Raw genomic sequence first — 16644 nt, 5'->3', positions numbered from 1 at the left:
GGTAAGTAGTTTGTCCCAAAGCGCGACCCGTACTGTAATTCTCCATGCGGAAGTGATGCTTTCATAGTGAATTGCGGTTACTAAGCTATGCGACGCAGGTTAATTCATATTAATTCAGATTTGTATGATACTATAATGTTCCTACACTTGGCTCATAAGTATTGATGATTGAACACTAGCTTTAGTCTCGGAGGAAGCCCAGAAGCAGGTTCCGTTTGACTTCCTGCTCAGGCAGCGTCATGAAAGTCCGCTCGTCCGTTTTCGCTTCTTTTATTTTAATATTTGAGGTCATTGGAGTGGCTCTGTTTCTTCGGGGGTTCTTTCCTTTACCGGTCAAGTCTTCTGTGGCGTCTAAGAACAAACTGTCGGAGCTGCCGCCCGAACCCCTGGCAGGTGAGTGCACCTGAGTTGCGTTCACTGACCTCTCCCTGCACACATGCTGGAATACTCGCACCCTCGTTTGGAAAGTCGAAATGTTAAAAAGATATCTTTATTGTTCCAGGGGGGAAACCGAACACCACCCGCCTGCCGGGTCCTCTGTTCAAGAGGGTGGTCGTCATGTTGGTGGACGCTCTGAGAGAAGACTTTGTCTTTGGCCCCAATGGCCGTCTCTATATGCCTTACACCAGACATGTGGTGGAAAAAGGCTCCTCGCACAGCTTTGTCGCCAAAGCAAGACCTCCGACTGTCACCATGCCCAGGATCAAGGTGAGACTATGAGGTCTTTGGTCAAAGAATAACCCAACACAACTCTGTACTGGATGTGGATCGCACTCAAAGTTGAGGTTTCAGACTTGTTTAACTGAATTACATATCGCCAATATTTCAAATATCACAACGCGTTTGTCAGATTCTCTTTGGATATTTAAATTTCCATGACTTAATAACACATGATTTATGTCGCTGATATTTCATTTTGCTCACGTTGCTACTATAATTACTCATACCATTGATTACTAAAATGTTTTTTATCTTAATAATTATTATTGTGAGATTTCTCCACTGTGGGACAAATGAAGGATGTCTAATCTAATATAAAAAATAAAACCATATTTCCTCATGCAATAGTTAATAATAATTACATTAGCACAGACAGGATGTTGTGTGTGAAATGTAGTGAAAGTATCTCAATAAATCACCTAAATCAGATTTTATATATGTAATAGACGCGATCTGTGTTATGCATTGGTGTGACCGAGAGAAAAGAAAGTTTCAACTTTATGTTACAAATAGGTTGAGAAATGTGGCCTTTCAGATGTTGCTCAATAATAATAATAATAATAATAATTATTATTATTATTATTATTATTGTTATTATTATTATTATTGTTATTATTATTATTATTATTATTATTATTATTATTATACCCTCACAGAAACCTTGTAGAGATTATGTCTGTTGGTTGACACTTGAGCACGTCTGTATTCTCCCAGAAGAGCCAGAGGAGGTTCAGGTCGTCTGTCTGTGTCCCTTGTGCGGTGTCACTTCATTTGAGTACAGAAGTATCAAACCCTTTTGCCAAAAATGAACTCCTAAGTGACAACAAATCATGAGTAGTTGGTAAAGAAGATGCCAAAGCGCTCGGCTGGACTCCGCCGCTGCAGACAGTGACGCCTGACTGGCAGCAACTAAACTAGAAACTGCTCACTCGGCTGTTTTTGAGTCAGCAAAGCTGGCAAGCAGCACCCGGGGAGTGACGGCGTCAAAGACACAAGACTTGATGAGCGGTGACGGAGCAGAAACTGAAATAAATCTCATTTGCTATGAGCAGAAAGCGGCGTCCATTTTAATTGGGAACTGTTCCCAGATAGCATCAGAGCTAATGTTGATATTTGCTTTTCAAAAATCCATCCGGGTTATTGTGTCCACCCACTGTGATCTGTGGAGCCGCTTGTTTTTAGCAGCATATACAGTATATTCCCCTGATGCCAATGTCTTTAGTTTTTATGGCCGATCTCATCCCAGTCAAGATGGAGTCAGAATGTGGATCGGGTCAGCGAAGATTGAGGGATTGAGAGGGACAGATGTTGCACCCTAATCCTGGATCAACAGATTTACAGACGAGGGGAGGTTGTGCACAGAAAATCAACACATCAGGTGATCTGAATAATTTCAACACAGATACAAAAAAAAATGTGTGGTAGGAAACGGATAAGAAACAAACTCACCTCCCCCACTGTAATCTCAGATTAGTACAGGCAAATGAAGTGAGACGTAAATACATATTTTACATACATATTACCCACAGATACCAAACAAAAACGACCCCAATAATAATGCAGGTATGTTAAAGTGACAGTTTATTCGACATAAAAGGCCAGTTGAGGACATGCCAGTGCACTAATCTAAATGGTGTTCTTCAATATTGAGAGTGTAATAGACAGAGAATATGATTCTAAAAAATATGAATTTTAACCAAGGAAACACTGAGAAAAAATTATATATTCATGTGATCAAAATGAAACAGTTTAAAACACTAATAAAAGTGAAACTTTCATTTACTAAGAGGCTCGCAATTATTAAATATGAAATAAAGTTTTCAATATATATTAAATAAATACATAAAATAAACCAAATTTAGTCAAGGAAGTTATTTTTTATGCGAAAATGGGCGCAAACCTGTTAGTAGAAATACAATGTTCAGTGTTCATGAATATCTACGGATCATAGAGGAAGCTCCGGTAGGGGGCAGCAAACACCAGCGCCCCTCCACCGTGACTGCATTGCAGCCTGTGAACAGTCAGTGACCTGTAGCTCACACACTCATTTTGGCAGCGAAAACTCATTTAGATGTGCAGCGCAGATGGAATTTGCTTCTATTTCATACTGAAATCATCCTGAGCTTTCCATTTGCCTGTGGGGATGTAGCACTTGTACTTGGGGTCAGACAGCTGAGACTTCCAGTCGCACCAATGGATTGGATTGATCCACCTGTAATGGAGGCGGGGAGAGAGTTGCTTCTCCACTTTGTGCACTCTCCAGCCCGCACCGCAGTGTGGGACTGGATTTAATTTCCACATCACCGCACCGGCAGCGGGAGACACCACGGGTGTCTGAAAGTTCAGCGTCTGCCGTAACTTGCTTGTTTATTGTTTTACCACCATCGACTTCTGCTGGATGGCAAATAAAGCCTGGCTGTAAATGTTCCAGCAGCTCTTGAACTGCACGCGTCTTTTAGAAACACCCACTTAAACAGTAAATCTATCGTTCCGTACCACATCATAAAGAACAGAGGCTGGAGAGATGGATGTTACAGCAAGTGAGTTCAATAGTTGCTGTGTACTTTCAGTCATCAGTTGGAGACTGTGCTTCAACTGGCTAGTCTCCATCCACTCTCATCCCATCTTCCTACCTGGTCACACCTTCATCTTGAACCTCATTGGCTGTCCTCCTCCTCCTCTTCCACATCTCCTACATTCTTGCAGATCAAGTAGTCTCTCCTTTTAGAGACTCTCTTGAGTCTCTAAACCATCCATCATGGCAGCTGTCAGGACCAGTCTGTAGTGTGAGAGTCAAACTCAGTCACAAGGGTCTGAAAAGTTCAAGGCAAGAGTAGAACTACTTTACTGAAGGGTCTGCAGATGAAATTCAGAATCTGAATGCGACGTCAATTTTAGCACCTCCGCCTCCTAACACAAGCAACACTCTTCTCTCCCTCAAACACAAACATATATCTATTTTCCCATCTTCAACCTTCCTTCTGCATCAGCTTTTGGATGTTTCCTCCACGTCTTGTTAGTTCAGCACAGTTTACAACGCTTCTCTTTCGCTTGTTGATACTCTGATGCCACTAATCACACCTTGTGGTCGACCTTGCCTGCACTCTCTTCTTCTCTCAAACACTTTAATGCCTCCATTTTCACTACATCTATCCGGGCAGCTCTGCGCCATGGCTCACTGTGCGGTCTGCTTCTGACTAAGTGGTTGCCGGTTCAGTTGCGATGTGTTTGGGGGAGGGCATGTTGTTTTGTTTTGGGTCTGAATTTTGTCTCTGTGAGATGTTTGTAGCTGTGTGACACATACAAAAGAGGTTCCGGAGACACACGAGTATTTCCAATAAGGTCAGCATATATTTAGTAGAAAGAAGTCAAGCTCAGGAGCAGGTTTTGTTGAGATATAACACTGCAGGAAACCTTGGCTTTGGCAAGGTTATTATAGTGAATGAAAACTAACAAAAAAATACAACTGGAATTGTCAATTATTTTTGTCAACTGAAATAAAAAAAAAAAAAGTCTTTCATAAAACAATAACTAACTGAAACTGCATTGTGTTTTTACAAAACTAATCAAAACAAAAAATTATAGCAAAATTGTCCTTTGTCTTTATGTCCAAAAGGAGCATTTTGATATGATTTAAAATGTATTTATTTATGCTTGGCATGTTTTACAACAGCTGTTGTCCAGGTGCAGCAGGTCAAGTCCATAACGTCACTTGCGTTGACAACCTGACCTTAGATCGCTGACCAGCGCGATGGTGGTAGTTGTGAGAAAAGCATCATCTTTACAAACTGAATGCATTTTTTACATGGCGTCTTTTATTTTGAGTTTTAATTACTATTTTTGTGACCTATTTCAAATTGCCAATCTTGTTCCAATACCCCATATTGAAGGGAAAAATAGAACAAAAACAAATGAAAACATTTTTCAATGAGCCAGCTCACTCTAAAAACTGATCAAAACTAACTGAATTTCAGAACTAAATAAAAACAAAAACAAATGAAATATCCCAAACTATTATAACCTTGGTTTCGGGTGTGCACATCCCACTTCTCACACCATTTGTTGCAGTGAAAATAAACTCTCAAATTGGCCACCAACCTAGATGTAGAAGGTCCAATAATAGGGGGAAAAACTGTGTCCTACAATGGTCACTTGGGTGACACTAGTAAAATAACAGGAGCAAAAGAGCACATTTATCCAAGCTATTTTCTCTGACCAGCCCTGTTAGCTCTCACTGTTTCTCAGATGGGAATCCAAATGGACAGAATGTCTGAGAGTCATGAGACTCATTCATTGGTCCACTTTGTGGAAGGTCACAGTTGTAACCTCTTAGTGTTTTTTTTCCCCACATTTATAAGCTCACATCCCGCAGGTTGTGTTTGACATTAAAGTTGCTGACTTAAGACCAGGAAGAAGAGTGACTCATTTAGGAGTCTGCGCCTGTTGACTTCAGCAAAACTTGTAATATTTTTCCATTTCCTTCTGACCAGATCTTTCATCAGATCCTTATCCTCCTGCTCTCCACTCCATGTGTGAGCAACCCTCTCTTAGCTGACAAGGTAGCTTCAGCCCGGTTTCATTAAACTCTCTCGATGAATAGAGCTGAGCTGGCGAAGAGAGACAGCTGCTTTTGAAGTGGCAGCATCCATCTCGTCCTGAAAACATCTGCACTGGCAGGAGAAAACAATCTAAAGGAAGGAAGAGAGGAAGTGGTAAATAATTGAACGCACAAAGACGGAGGCTTGACAGGCTCATTTGCCAGTTGGGAGACTCCATTGTGTCGCCCATGTTGGTCTCATTGTCTGAGTGAGGCGCGATAATATACTGTATAATAACTCAATAATAGATGATTTGTGTGAATAATCCGGGGGTGGCAAGGAGTTATGACTCAGATTTTCTTGTGAACTTTTGATTGATTCATCTCAGTGTGGGTGCTGCGGGAGCGACAATGTTTCTAAAAAATGTGTCGAATAATGTAGATAAAACACACTCTGTCTCTACCTTAATGCTTTCATTACATTTGTTATTACTTCAAGAGTGAAGAAGTATGTGTGAGCCAGACTTTACAGCGATTCATTTCACTATTAATTATTTATATCACGGAAAAAAAACACTAAAATGTTGGCTACAAATATTATATATTAATTTTGCTATAGATACTAATGCAAATATGTATATATATACACACAAGGCGGACATAAATGTGTCCCTGTGTACATACATCCGAACGCGTTATGTATTTTTATTGCATCACGCAGCAAAAAGACAGCCTTTTATTCCTGAGTAATTCAATTTAAAGGGCGTGCAGCTGCATATAGAACACTTAACGTGAGGATATAGGTGTATTGCCAGTGCAGGGAATTGGACTATTGAAGGGCAAATGCATCCATAATGTAATAATGTTGTAAGAGGAGACGTAAAAGATTGGCTCCGGCCGGAGTCTGGGCATGGTCACCTCAGATTGGGATACCTGAACCTCCCTGTGGGTCGCTGGCTCAGCTATAGTTATCTCCTCTGGGTTTAGAATAACAGTGCTTCCTGCCAGAGTCTGCTTCTATGTAAGAGCTTTGTACTGCGCCCTGGAGGATGCAACTCGCTGGACTTCTGAAACACTCAGAATTCATTGTCAGTCAAGGAGAGGCTGCGCTTGTTTATGTAATGATGAAACCGGGAGAAACATCTTAATCATCCATCTACCTGATGTTTTCATCTCACTCCGTACAGCTGGGAAGTTTGGGTCTGAATCACATAAGCCGGCTGCACTTCAGCGAAGTTGCTTTGTTCACTGATGTCATTCTGTCTTTGGATAAGAAGTGAAAGTAATGGGATTTTGATATTAAATTCAACTAAGTGGAGACAACCTGGCCAACACGAATCAAGATCTCAGCACCTGAAGGCAGCTTGTTTCTATATAGTGGATGAGCAGACTCCTCCGTGTGTAAGCACTCAACACCATCTGTAGTACTTCTTCAAACTCCCCTCTCATACTTCAGAGTCTCTGCACAGATTGTCCTGTGCGTCCTTAAGATCTACAAACCTGCTTGACACTGTTCTGATGGCACCACTTCACCCTTCCACTTGTGACACCAGTGATCTTTAAGTAGTTACTACTTCACTACTGTGAGACGTTTGTAGTTGATCAGCTCATTTCTAGTTCAACTAAACAACTGTCTGTCCAAAGCATCAGAGAGTCTTTTTTCATTGGATGTTTCAGCGCAGGACCGTTGGAAGGAAACGTGTTTTGGATGCATATTGGTGTGGACTTGTCTACAGTAGTCCCTCTCTTGTTGGGGAAGTTACTTTCCTGAAAGTGGAAACCATATTTATTTTGCTTTTTTTTTTTTTTTTTTTAAATAGAAACATTTTATTTATCAATGGTCAGCAATGCACATACAAATCAGGTTTAAATGTTCAGTGAAGTAGAGAGGAGCTTTGTGTTGAAAAACAAACAGAACAAAACAAAACAAACAAAAGTGAAACTTTGTGACATAATTCCAATAGAAAGCTGTCATCATAATGATATACTGCATCACAGGTAATGCACTGAGACGTACGAAAAAGGCTCGAAAGAAATAACAGTAATTTTGAAAATGGAGCCAGTTAATGTGTGCACAAAAGAAAAAAGAGAAAGCAAGAGACAATCAGATTTGAAAGACTGAAAGAATGAAATGAAAGGACTCCACACATTCGCAATTTTTTTTTCGCAAGTCAATAAAAACCATCTCCACCTGCTTCTGAACTTTTCCTACGCCTTGCCTTCCCCAAACATGGCCGCTACTATATTAAGGATCTTTCTTTGGAGCATTGGGTTCCTGGAACATCCCTTAACTGTGGTCCTCAAATTGGGGTACATCGACCCCTAGGGGTATTTGATGGAAATGCATCAAATTTTAAAAGTAACATCATATTATTGGTAGCAGAATTTATAGTACTTATTTGTATATGTTTGTGTTGTAGTCATTTTATAGTTCATTAAAAATGATCATAAATTGGATGCAAGTTAGAGAGTGCATTGTTTGGCTGTTACAATATAAGTGTTGATACTGTGGTTTACACCCTCATTTTCTCCCTACTAAAAATTCTTAGGCTACGAAGAATAGGTATTTTCCATGGGTTGCATCACTGAAACTTGACTACCACACCCTTAGGAGAGGTAGAACGTTGCCGTACAACCATAGGGCTTGAAATACATTCATAATATTGCCACCTAAAAGTCTAAAAAGACCACTATTGCAATGCTGAGATGGGCAGCGATGCTACTTTGTAAAGCCCTGGCTACTCGACACTGAGCTTTGATTTTTGAGTGTCACCCGATATTAAAACAATGGAAAGCTGCTCAGTACATAACAACCTGTGGGGTGTTCGGACCAATAACTGTAGGACAAGGTGAGACCCGGTTTTGGACTCCGGGTGTTAATAATATCACTATTGATCCTCACGTAACAGGATGTGATGAAATATCTGTTTATAATTGCACATATACTAGTGAGGAAAACCCTGTCAGAGATTGCAAGACATATTACTGTGTAATAAACAGTCTGTCTGTTCTTCATTTCATTGAAAGATTTTCTTCCTTCAATATCGTGAGGTCATAGGTTTGGAGACACACAGTTTAACACAAGTTAGAGTGTGTATTTATTCATCTGTGAAGATGCAGAACCTCATTGAAATGTAATTATCATTCAAAGGACACTGACAGAACCTACCTCTGTGCAGGCTCTCACCACTGGCAGCATCCCAGGCTTCATTGATGTGGTAATGAACCTAAATTCTCCTGCCCTCGCGGAAGACAACCTCATTTGGCAGGCCAAAACTGCCGGGAAGCGGATCGTCTTCTACGGGGACGACACCTGGGTGCGCCTCTTCCCCAAACACTTTGTGGAGTACGATGGCGTGACCTCTTTTTTTGTGTCCGACTACACCGAGGTGAGTTGAGGAGACCTCTCTTTATTTTGATCATTTTTTAAATTCTTCATCGGTTGCCAGTTTGAGCAGTGAGATCCCGAGGCAGCTGCTCTGAGGGAATTGTCTTGAAACCGTATATCCCTCCATGTTCAGTTGACGTTAGCTTCACTGGTGATCCTTCTTAGGTGGACAACAACGTGACCCGTCACCTGGACAGCACCCTGAAGAGAGACGACTGGGACATCCTTATCCTGCACTACCTGGGTCTGGACCACATCGGCCACATCAGCGGACCGCACAGTTCCCTCATCCAACCCAAGCTGATGGAGATGGACGACATCCTGAAGAAGATCCACAGCGCTCTCATCTCCAAGGTGACGTTTCTGACTCCCCGCATGAGAGGACTTCTCTGTCCACTGAGCCGTTTCCCAATTATTACTCATCAATTAAAGCCTATATGGAGATGTATTTTAAATACCTGACAGTAAGATGAATCTATGAATTAGGAAGCTAATGAGCACATTATGTGATGATGGACTCGGCGCCACCCTGCGCATCATTTCTGCAGTAGAAATCTGAGCTCGCTCACCATATTTCACTTGTTTCACGATCCTCCTTAGCTGCGTTCTGCTGCGCAGGATTCTTCGCTGAAAGAACCGCGTTCTCAGGACTATAGTAAGCTCCCGATAAGAGCCGTAAACATCATTATTTACTATGACACCTGACGACTGAGGTCGACGGTGTCCTTCATGACGCCGTGATTAATGGTCCATGCTAATGCTTGATGCTATCAGTGGCTGTTTTCCCGCGTAAGCAGGATTTGGTGGCCGTTTAATTACACCGCTAATATGTAAGTATCCAGCAGCTATTATGTTATCTCTCCGAGCTGCGCCAGAGATCCAATAACCCGTTCAGGTGGTCTGTTTTCTCCAGTTTGGTGTTGGATCAGCGAACAGGGTCCTCCCTCCTCTCTGGTCCAACAGCTGTGGATGTGGTGTGGATGTTTGATGTCGTGTCTCAAGTCTGTTGGTGCTGAAGGAGCCCGACTCATGTTCAGTTCTGGGAGCTTGTGTGGAGTCATGAACCGATCTGGTTCATGACTGTTGATCTGGTGGTTGTCAAACTGGAATTAATACACAGGGACATTTGACTGACTGTTTTAATCTGTTCTTTTTCAATCATTTCCCCATTAAGTCTCACTCCTCACTCATTCCACATCACTCCTATTTGGTAAATTTGTCTTTTAATATACATTTATTTTCTTCGTTTTCTCTTCTTTTTTCTTTTAATCAGTGTTTTTACATTTGACATTATGATGCATTATTGTCTACTGTCTGCTTTTCAAAAGCCTGTGATTATAATGAGCTCAGACGTAGGACTCTTCTCCAAATCATACAAGTTTTTCAGCCATAAAACCACCATTCAATGGTCCTTTTTTAAAGTGTCTCTTTCATTCATTTTCTGTTTCTGAGACATATTTTCCATTAGAATATTTATTAATCTGCTTTGTTACAATGAACATTACATCCTCATTTAAAAAAATATATTTTTTTCGTCTTTGTTTATTTTTCCCATATTTGTATTTACAGTTCATCCTTTTAATGTATCATTATCTTGTTTTGTCCCTTTTTGTTTCTTTTGTTTGTCTTGAAAATTATTTTTCTTTTTTAGTTTGTTTAACTCCTAAATACACTCTCCAAATTGAAATGTTTGTCATTCAGGCAACACTTTGTTTATTGTTTTTGTTTTGTTTTACATAAATTGTGTTCCTATGTCCTTTTATAAATTTTTCTTCAGAACAAATTATGAACCCTTAGACATCCCTCAGCAAGAGAGCAGGTGTGGGGTGTTCCTGTCTGTAACTCTCAACACGGGGATCATTGATTTGTGAAATGTCAACATTGAAGTTGGACATTAATGTGAGCTAAATAAGCGAGTGACAGAAAACCTGTGCTTGTTGGCTTCTCTCTGTGATATAAACTTGAATATCACGGATATTCTCTCTCTCTCTCTCTCTCTCTCTCCCTCTCTCTCTCCCTCTCTCCCTCTCCCTCACTCCCTCTCTCTTATGCCGGCGGGGTAATCTCATCATTTCCTCGTCTACTGCAGGCGTGAGCTGCCTGCTGCTGCGAGTAGCGCGGCCAGACTGAAACATAAATATCCCAGTGTGTGGATATTGGACGCCTAATTGAGCTTGATCGTATTATTTTGCACCTGCAGCCAACAAAACACGATTTGAACCTAATTGTGGAGCAGGGCTGGTGTTAATAGAGAGCACATGACCCCTGTCTCCTCCGCTTTCAGGACGGGAACCTTTTAATCACTCGCTTGTTGACATGAGATGAAGAAACACAGAACCTTTTAAAATGTTCTGTTTAAGTGAATAAAGAGTGGTTCTTCAACGTGCTGTATTTGTCTCAGACCGAGCAGTTACATCTCAGTTCATTCATTTGTAGTGGCTTATCTTCTTGTGGTGCAGTTTTCCATTCCTCCTGCTGTTTCGAGTGGCTACCAAAACATTTTTTCTGGTCTTCATCTGCTCCTAGTCAACTGGAATGCTTCCAAAAACGGTGGATCAGTTGCTCTCCTTGAACAGCACATTCTATAGTGCTCTCTAGAGGCTGGCCCCGGGGACATTGGTGGCCCCCTGAACAGCTTTCATGCAGCACTCTGACATAAAATGTCATCGTAAATCAGAGGAACACTAGATCAAAATGGGGAGCATGACCGGTCTGGTGTGAAGTTACAAAGCAAATTCCTAATAGTGAAAACGTTTGTAAACTCATGACGGAATTGGAGCCTATCTTTGCAAGAGCAGATCAGAAAAACCCAACATAATCTATGTTGAATATCAAGTTGGCTCAAGCAGGATTTGGACTGACAACTTTCTTGCTGCAGCAGGGGCCACTGTGTTGTGTAAACTCCTCTTTGTGATTCGAGTCTCTTGGGTCTCAGTCGTCTGATACTTGAATAATCCAAAGCAAATGGTATCCTGAATTGATTTAGCTAACATTTATTGTCAGATAATTACGGCAACATAAGTCATCAGCAATGCAATTGCTTCTTGTTGACAAGCGGGACTCACACTGCAGTGTGGGACTCTCTTGTCCTGGTACTTGAGTCTCCAGGTCCAGATGGTTGATTTGACGGTTCTTCCTGTGTGAGCCACATCTCTCAATTGAGCAACCTTTTGTGTCTATGTTTACTGCGTGACACACAGCTCTTTACTATTCCTTGGTCGTCCTTGTGGAGTTTCTCCCTGAGCTTATGGGTACTCCGGTTACCTCTCACTATTTAAAAACATACAGGGGTTAGTTGCTGACTCTAAATTGAGTCTGTGCCCTGTGATGGTTGCGTGTCGCTGGGATTAGGCGTAGTGTAGAATGATCATTATATCAAGAATATACGAACCTTTTTCTTAAGTTGTAGCGATGCATTCTCCAAGTGTTTGTGGTCTAAGTTTGGCCGCCAGCTCGTGGCCGATTTTGTTGTATTTCCTCAGAGTACCAGCCGTGGACAATTGCCAGACCTCCAATTTAAAAAAAAAAAAAAAAAAAGCATAAAACTTATTTGAGCTCTCAAATTAATGAAATTCCCCCCTTTATTGAATTATTCCAGCTCTTAATCAAGCAGTGTCTGAAGTTGACACTGTAGCTTTAGTGTGATCCTGCCGGCCCGGGACTGGCGAACCGACATTAGATTGATGTTCACCGCGGCGGTACACAAGAGATCTGAACACCAAGTTTTACATTAGAGCGCCGTGATTGATCGTACACTTGCGCAGAAAAGAAAAATACTGGTGCAGAAAAGCATAACTTATCCTCATTACCATCCTAATGTCCCATCATGGCCACGCTGTGAAAGATCATTCATCACCACGTGTAAGCAACCATTTTGTCTCTTGTGCGTGCATTTCCAGTGTTCTACAGTAGAATTATGCGCCGGTGATGTTCGCGCAACACAGCTAATGTTGGCGAGCCACCTGCGCGCTGTGTTTACTTATATTCTGCTGCTGTGGTGTGTTGTTTTTTCCGGTCCGTTTGCTCCCTGTTTACTCGTCTGTTTTGTTAAAGTCGTCCTGATTTAATCTCACATTTCATCTGACATTTTGTCGAAACACTTCACTCCACCTCTCCAACAACTTTACAGAAGTGTCAGGTTTTCTTTCCTTGAATTGACTTGTTTAAAGCGTTCACCAAAGAGCCTTTGAAGCTACACAATGCCTCGTCATCTGTATGAATGGTTCCATTACTCCAGGGCAGGTTCCTAAAAGAGAATCTCTTCTGGCAGGAAGCGTCTTGATCAAAGCGCGTCAACGTTCCACTCGTCTGTTCTTTGTTTGCTGCATTGATTATATTTCCTCAAGTGCAGAGATGAAGGCAGTCGTTTGTCATGACTTCCTTTAAACCTGCAATAATTCAATACCTTCCCTCTCTACTTATCAAATACCTCCAATACAATCAGGCCGACGCTGATCTGTTTTTCTAGCATCCATCCATTTAGCTAATGCACCTTTCTACAAACCGGATTACTTTTTGTTTGTGTCATTAGAGTTTCAGACAACGGACGCATTGTCAGTCTTGAATAATTTACAAGTCAGGGCAGTGAGATTTGGCCTCCCACATTTGCACAGGCGAGCAGGAGTCCATTAACCTTGGTGTCTGTTTCCCCCAGGAGGCGGAGGGATCGTTGCCCTACCTGCTGGTGTTATGCGGAGACCACGGCATGTCGGAAACCGGCAGCCACGGCGGCTCCTCGGAGCCTGAAGTCAACACACCGTTGGTGCTCATAAGTCCGGCCTTCAAGAGGAAAGGTAAACGGATTAGCCTGGCCGCAGCACAGATCCTTCACACACACACACACATACACACGCTTGTTTGTGTCCTGTTATTGTGTTCTGGCAGTGGGGGACCTGGACCTTTCAGTGAGCAGAACTCTGGTTATTTAAATGGAAGTCACCTGAGCAAAGTTGCAACACATAACTTAGCAGCAGCATGGATTAAACAGATCAAAGGACAACATTCCAAAAGCCTGGACTTTCCAGCTTGTTTTCTTTGCGAATCTATGGCTTGTTCTCATCGGTCGCGTCTACACAGCACTGGAGTTGGTCTCATCGTCTGGTTCTGGGTCACAGGCCTTTGGCCTCATTAAACCAGCATTTGCAGTCTCTGGATATGCAACTTGTAGTGGATGTCATGGTGGATACAATTGACAACACCAGTTCCACAGTATCTGCCGAGCTGAAACACAACTTCTTAAAAACATTGATGTCATTGCCCCGCCTCGCTCGCCTTTCTCCCCGGAAGTAATTGGAAGTATTTACTCAAAATCTTCAGCTGCTCTTTCATTTTCATGAGTAAGAAGTGATCATCGCTAACATACTGCAGGGTGCAGTGCTGCAGACAGAAGAGTTGAGAAGCTCTCACTTCACAGAGAGAGAGAGGCCAGTCCAATCAGAAAATGTGGTATTTGGAGTGCGCATTTGTTTTATACCACTTGTAAGTTCCAGGTAGGTCCCTGTGTTTGGAAGATGATACTTTACTGTGGGCGCTTCAGACTACCAGCAGTTTCACCAGTCTGACCTGCAGCTCAGCTGCTGAATGTTTGTTGCAGGGTCGTTCAACCTGGTCCAAACACTGGGATATGCAACCCCAAATAGCCGGGTTGTCCCAGTGATTTCCTTCCATTACTTTTCAACTTTTTTAAAACTCCGACAGACAGACAGACAAACCAAGGCTGCTGAGGTTATAGGTAAAAGTACATATTAGTCATTTAAAATAAAGTGAGACACAAAACACTGTACTTTGTTTGGCTGCTTGTCCCAAAAAGAGTCAGTCAACTTAGTCGTGCACAGAATACCAGTGAAACAAAGCACAAAGTTATGAAAAATCAAACACAAAATACCTGTCTTCTGCTTATCTGAAAAATAATTGTAATACGTTCATGAATTAATGTTATTCCCCTTCTGTTACCATGACAACTGTCTGCATGACCACTCAAATAAATCTAAGTTCCTGTCTAAAGTGCAAAATTAAATATTCATAATTGTTATTAACTGTTTTTTTATGGTAACTTTTATATGTATTATTTCTTATTGTGCACGTTTCAAATCAATTTTGATATCACAGCTACAATCCGACCAGCAAGTCTTGGATCTGCCCTGTGGCCTCCGCTGTAATGCACCTGGGGGAGCATCAGTTCGCCCTCATGCCTCCTCCGGAGGACTGAGTTTCTCTGTCTTACCAAGAGTGCAGATATCATTTCCACTCACGTCCTCACCCGAAGCTTGTGACCACTGGCTAGCAGGACAGTGAAAATCCACAGCCTTTCTTTTGGCTCAGCTCTTTCTTCACCATCATACACTGATCTGTTTCACCTGTCATGTGACTGTCTAGAAAGAAGACCATCACGAGTGACACTTGAATGATGAATGAATTCAATTACTTACACATCAGCGAACAGGTCTATTGTCTTAGAGCTGAACCTCTTCTGAAGAATCTTTCTCTGTAGGCTTCAGCATTTATAGCTCTTCCATGCTAATTAAAAAGCAACCAAAAGATTCAGATGTAACTTGTGATATTTCTCTCCGCCTGGCAACTCACATTTAGTTGTTTCGGCAAAATATGTGGATCATAAAGTTATTATGAGAGCGAGGTTGGATTCATGCGTGAATTATCTTTATCTTCCCCTTCAAACTGTTTTATGAATATTGTTTATGAATAATATTACATCAAGTTTTTAGTCTTTTCCAGCAATGCAATACAGTTGTGTTCGCAACCGTTCTGGCTGGAAAACTTTATGTGGTCCTCACGCTGGCTGGGAACCATATGTTAGTGCTTCTGTGTTTCACCTCATTGCAGTTCTCTGGGCTGCATGACAGTCATCGCTTCATAAAGTTTACGAGTCATGTGATCGTCTACATGCTGTTTTGTTTTGTAAAACATGAACTGACCCTCATCTTTAGCTGAATTGAGGTGATAACCAGAGCCCCAGAAGTGATAATAACAGAACTCTATATAATGAAAAGAGCTGAGCCAGAAGGAAAAGATCTTTTCTTTGGATCCTCATTCCTCCTCTTTGTTCATGAGATCTGGGTTGATATTTCTTTGGCATGTGAGCGCAGTAGGCTCTGCTGGAACCATTGGAAGAGGAACCTGGTCATGTGAGACCCAGGCTTGACTCACGAAGCATTGAAAGATGGTAAATGTAGAAAACGTAGATTTCAAGAGGAAGTTCACTGGCTTCTGTTATGGTCCCCAAAGCCTAAGAGGACATTTACTCTAACTGCTGTTGTCGACCGAGATAGACGGTCCACTCTTACGTTGCTCATTTCTAGTTGAAGTCTACAGCCTGGAATTGAAAAAAATGAAGTACAGAAGTACAGAAGTTGTTCCCATTCATTTGCTTCTCCCTCACTGAACCGTGCTGATTTATTATATTGACCAGTTGATACAGTGGTTCCATGCCTCGAGTCTGGTTCCGATATAACTTGGTGTTGGCTACTAGAGTTTCATTCTCTCTAAGAATTATTGAATTTGGGTCCATAATAATTGAAGCTCATTCATTAGGAACGGCTGTGGAGTCTGACGTCCAGCTTCAATTTATGTGCACCAACATTGCGTGGCAGTCCACCATGCCAGCTCTGCTACCTAAAGATAAGGTTTTCAGTGGCCGCGGTGGTGCCAGCACTCCAGGATGTGACTTGTCAAACCATATTTTGCGGGAAGGTCGTAAACGTCTGGCGTAGCCTCTTAATTGAAAACGCAAGGAAAGATATATTTTCCTCATTAAAAGCGATCACTCCTTAAAGCCTTCAAGTGGTTTCTGTGCTTGGTTTTTGGCAGCCCACACACAGATGCAAACACATAAAAATATGTTCTTTACTCAGATTTCAAGGAAAGTTGCTGCAAAAGACTGAAGCCTGTTCTTGGACGACTTAAGCAAATCCCCACCGAGCCAGGTTTTGATTATATTGTGTTCATCTCAGCACAAAAAGATGTGTAGATTTATGGAGTCATC

The 16644-nt window shown here is 41.8% G+C and overlaps 1 protein-coding gene across 3 annotated transcripts in view; it reads left to right on the top strand.

The window, feature by feature from the left end:
- The first annotated feature begins 54 nt into the window (after nt 1-54).
- The window catches only part of pigg (phosphatidylinositol glycan anchor biosynthesis class G), a 57502-nt gene continuing 40912 nt past the window's right edge, over nt 55-16644 (top strand). For 2 of the 3 annotated variants that reach the window (XM_053879814.1, XM_053879813.1), the window contains exons 1-5: nt 55-393; nt 503-708; nt 8437-8646; nt 8811-8999; nt 13300-13438. In XM_053879814.1, coding sequence (XP_053735789.1) covers nt 240-393; nt 503-708; nt 8437-8646; nt 8811-8999; nt 13300-13438 — 898 coding nt within the window. In that variant the 5' untranslated portion in view covers nt 55-239. Of the gene's footprint in view, nt 394-502; nt 709-8436; nt 8647-8810; nt 9000-12122; nt 13221-13299; nt 13439-16644 lie in introns of those variants that run through there. The other variant, XM_053879815.1, reaches the window with a different exon arrangement.

The sequence above is a fragment of the Synchiropus splendidus genome, chromosome 11, assembly GCF_027744825.2.
Source record: "Synchiropus splendidus isolate RoL2022-P1 chromosome 11, RoL_Sspl_1.0, whole genome shotgun sequence".
Classification (NCBI taxonomy): domain Eukaryota; kingdom Metazoa; phylum Chordata; class Actinopteri; order Syngnathiformes; family Callionymidae; genus Synchiropus; species Synchiropus splendidus.
The sequence above is the reverse complement of the archived record's forward strand: the minus strand, read 5'-3'. Positions and strand labels throughout refer to the sequence as shown.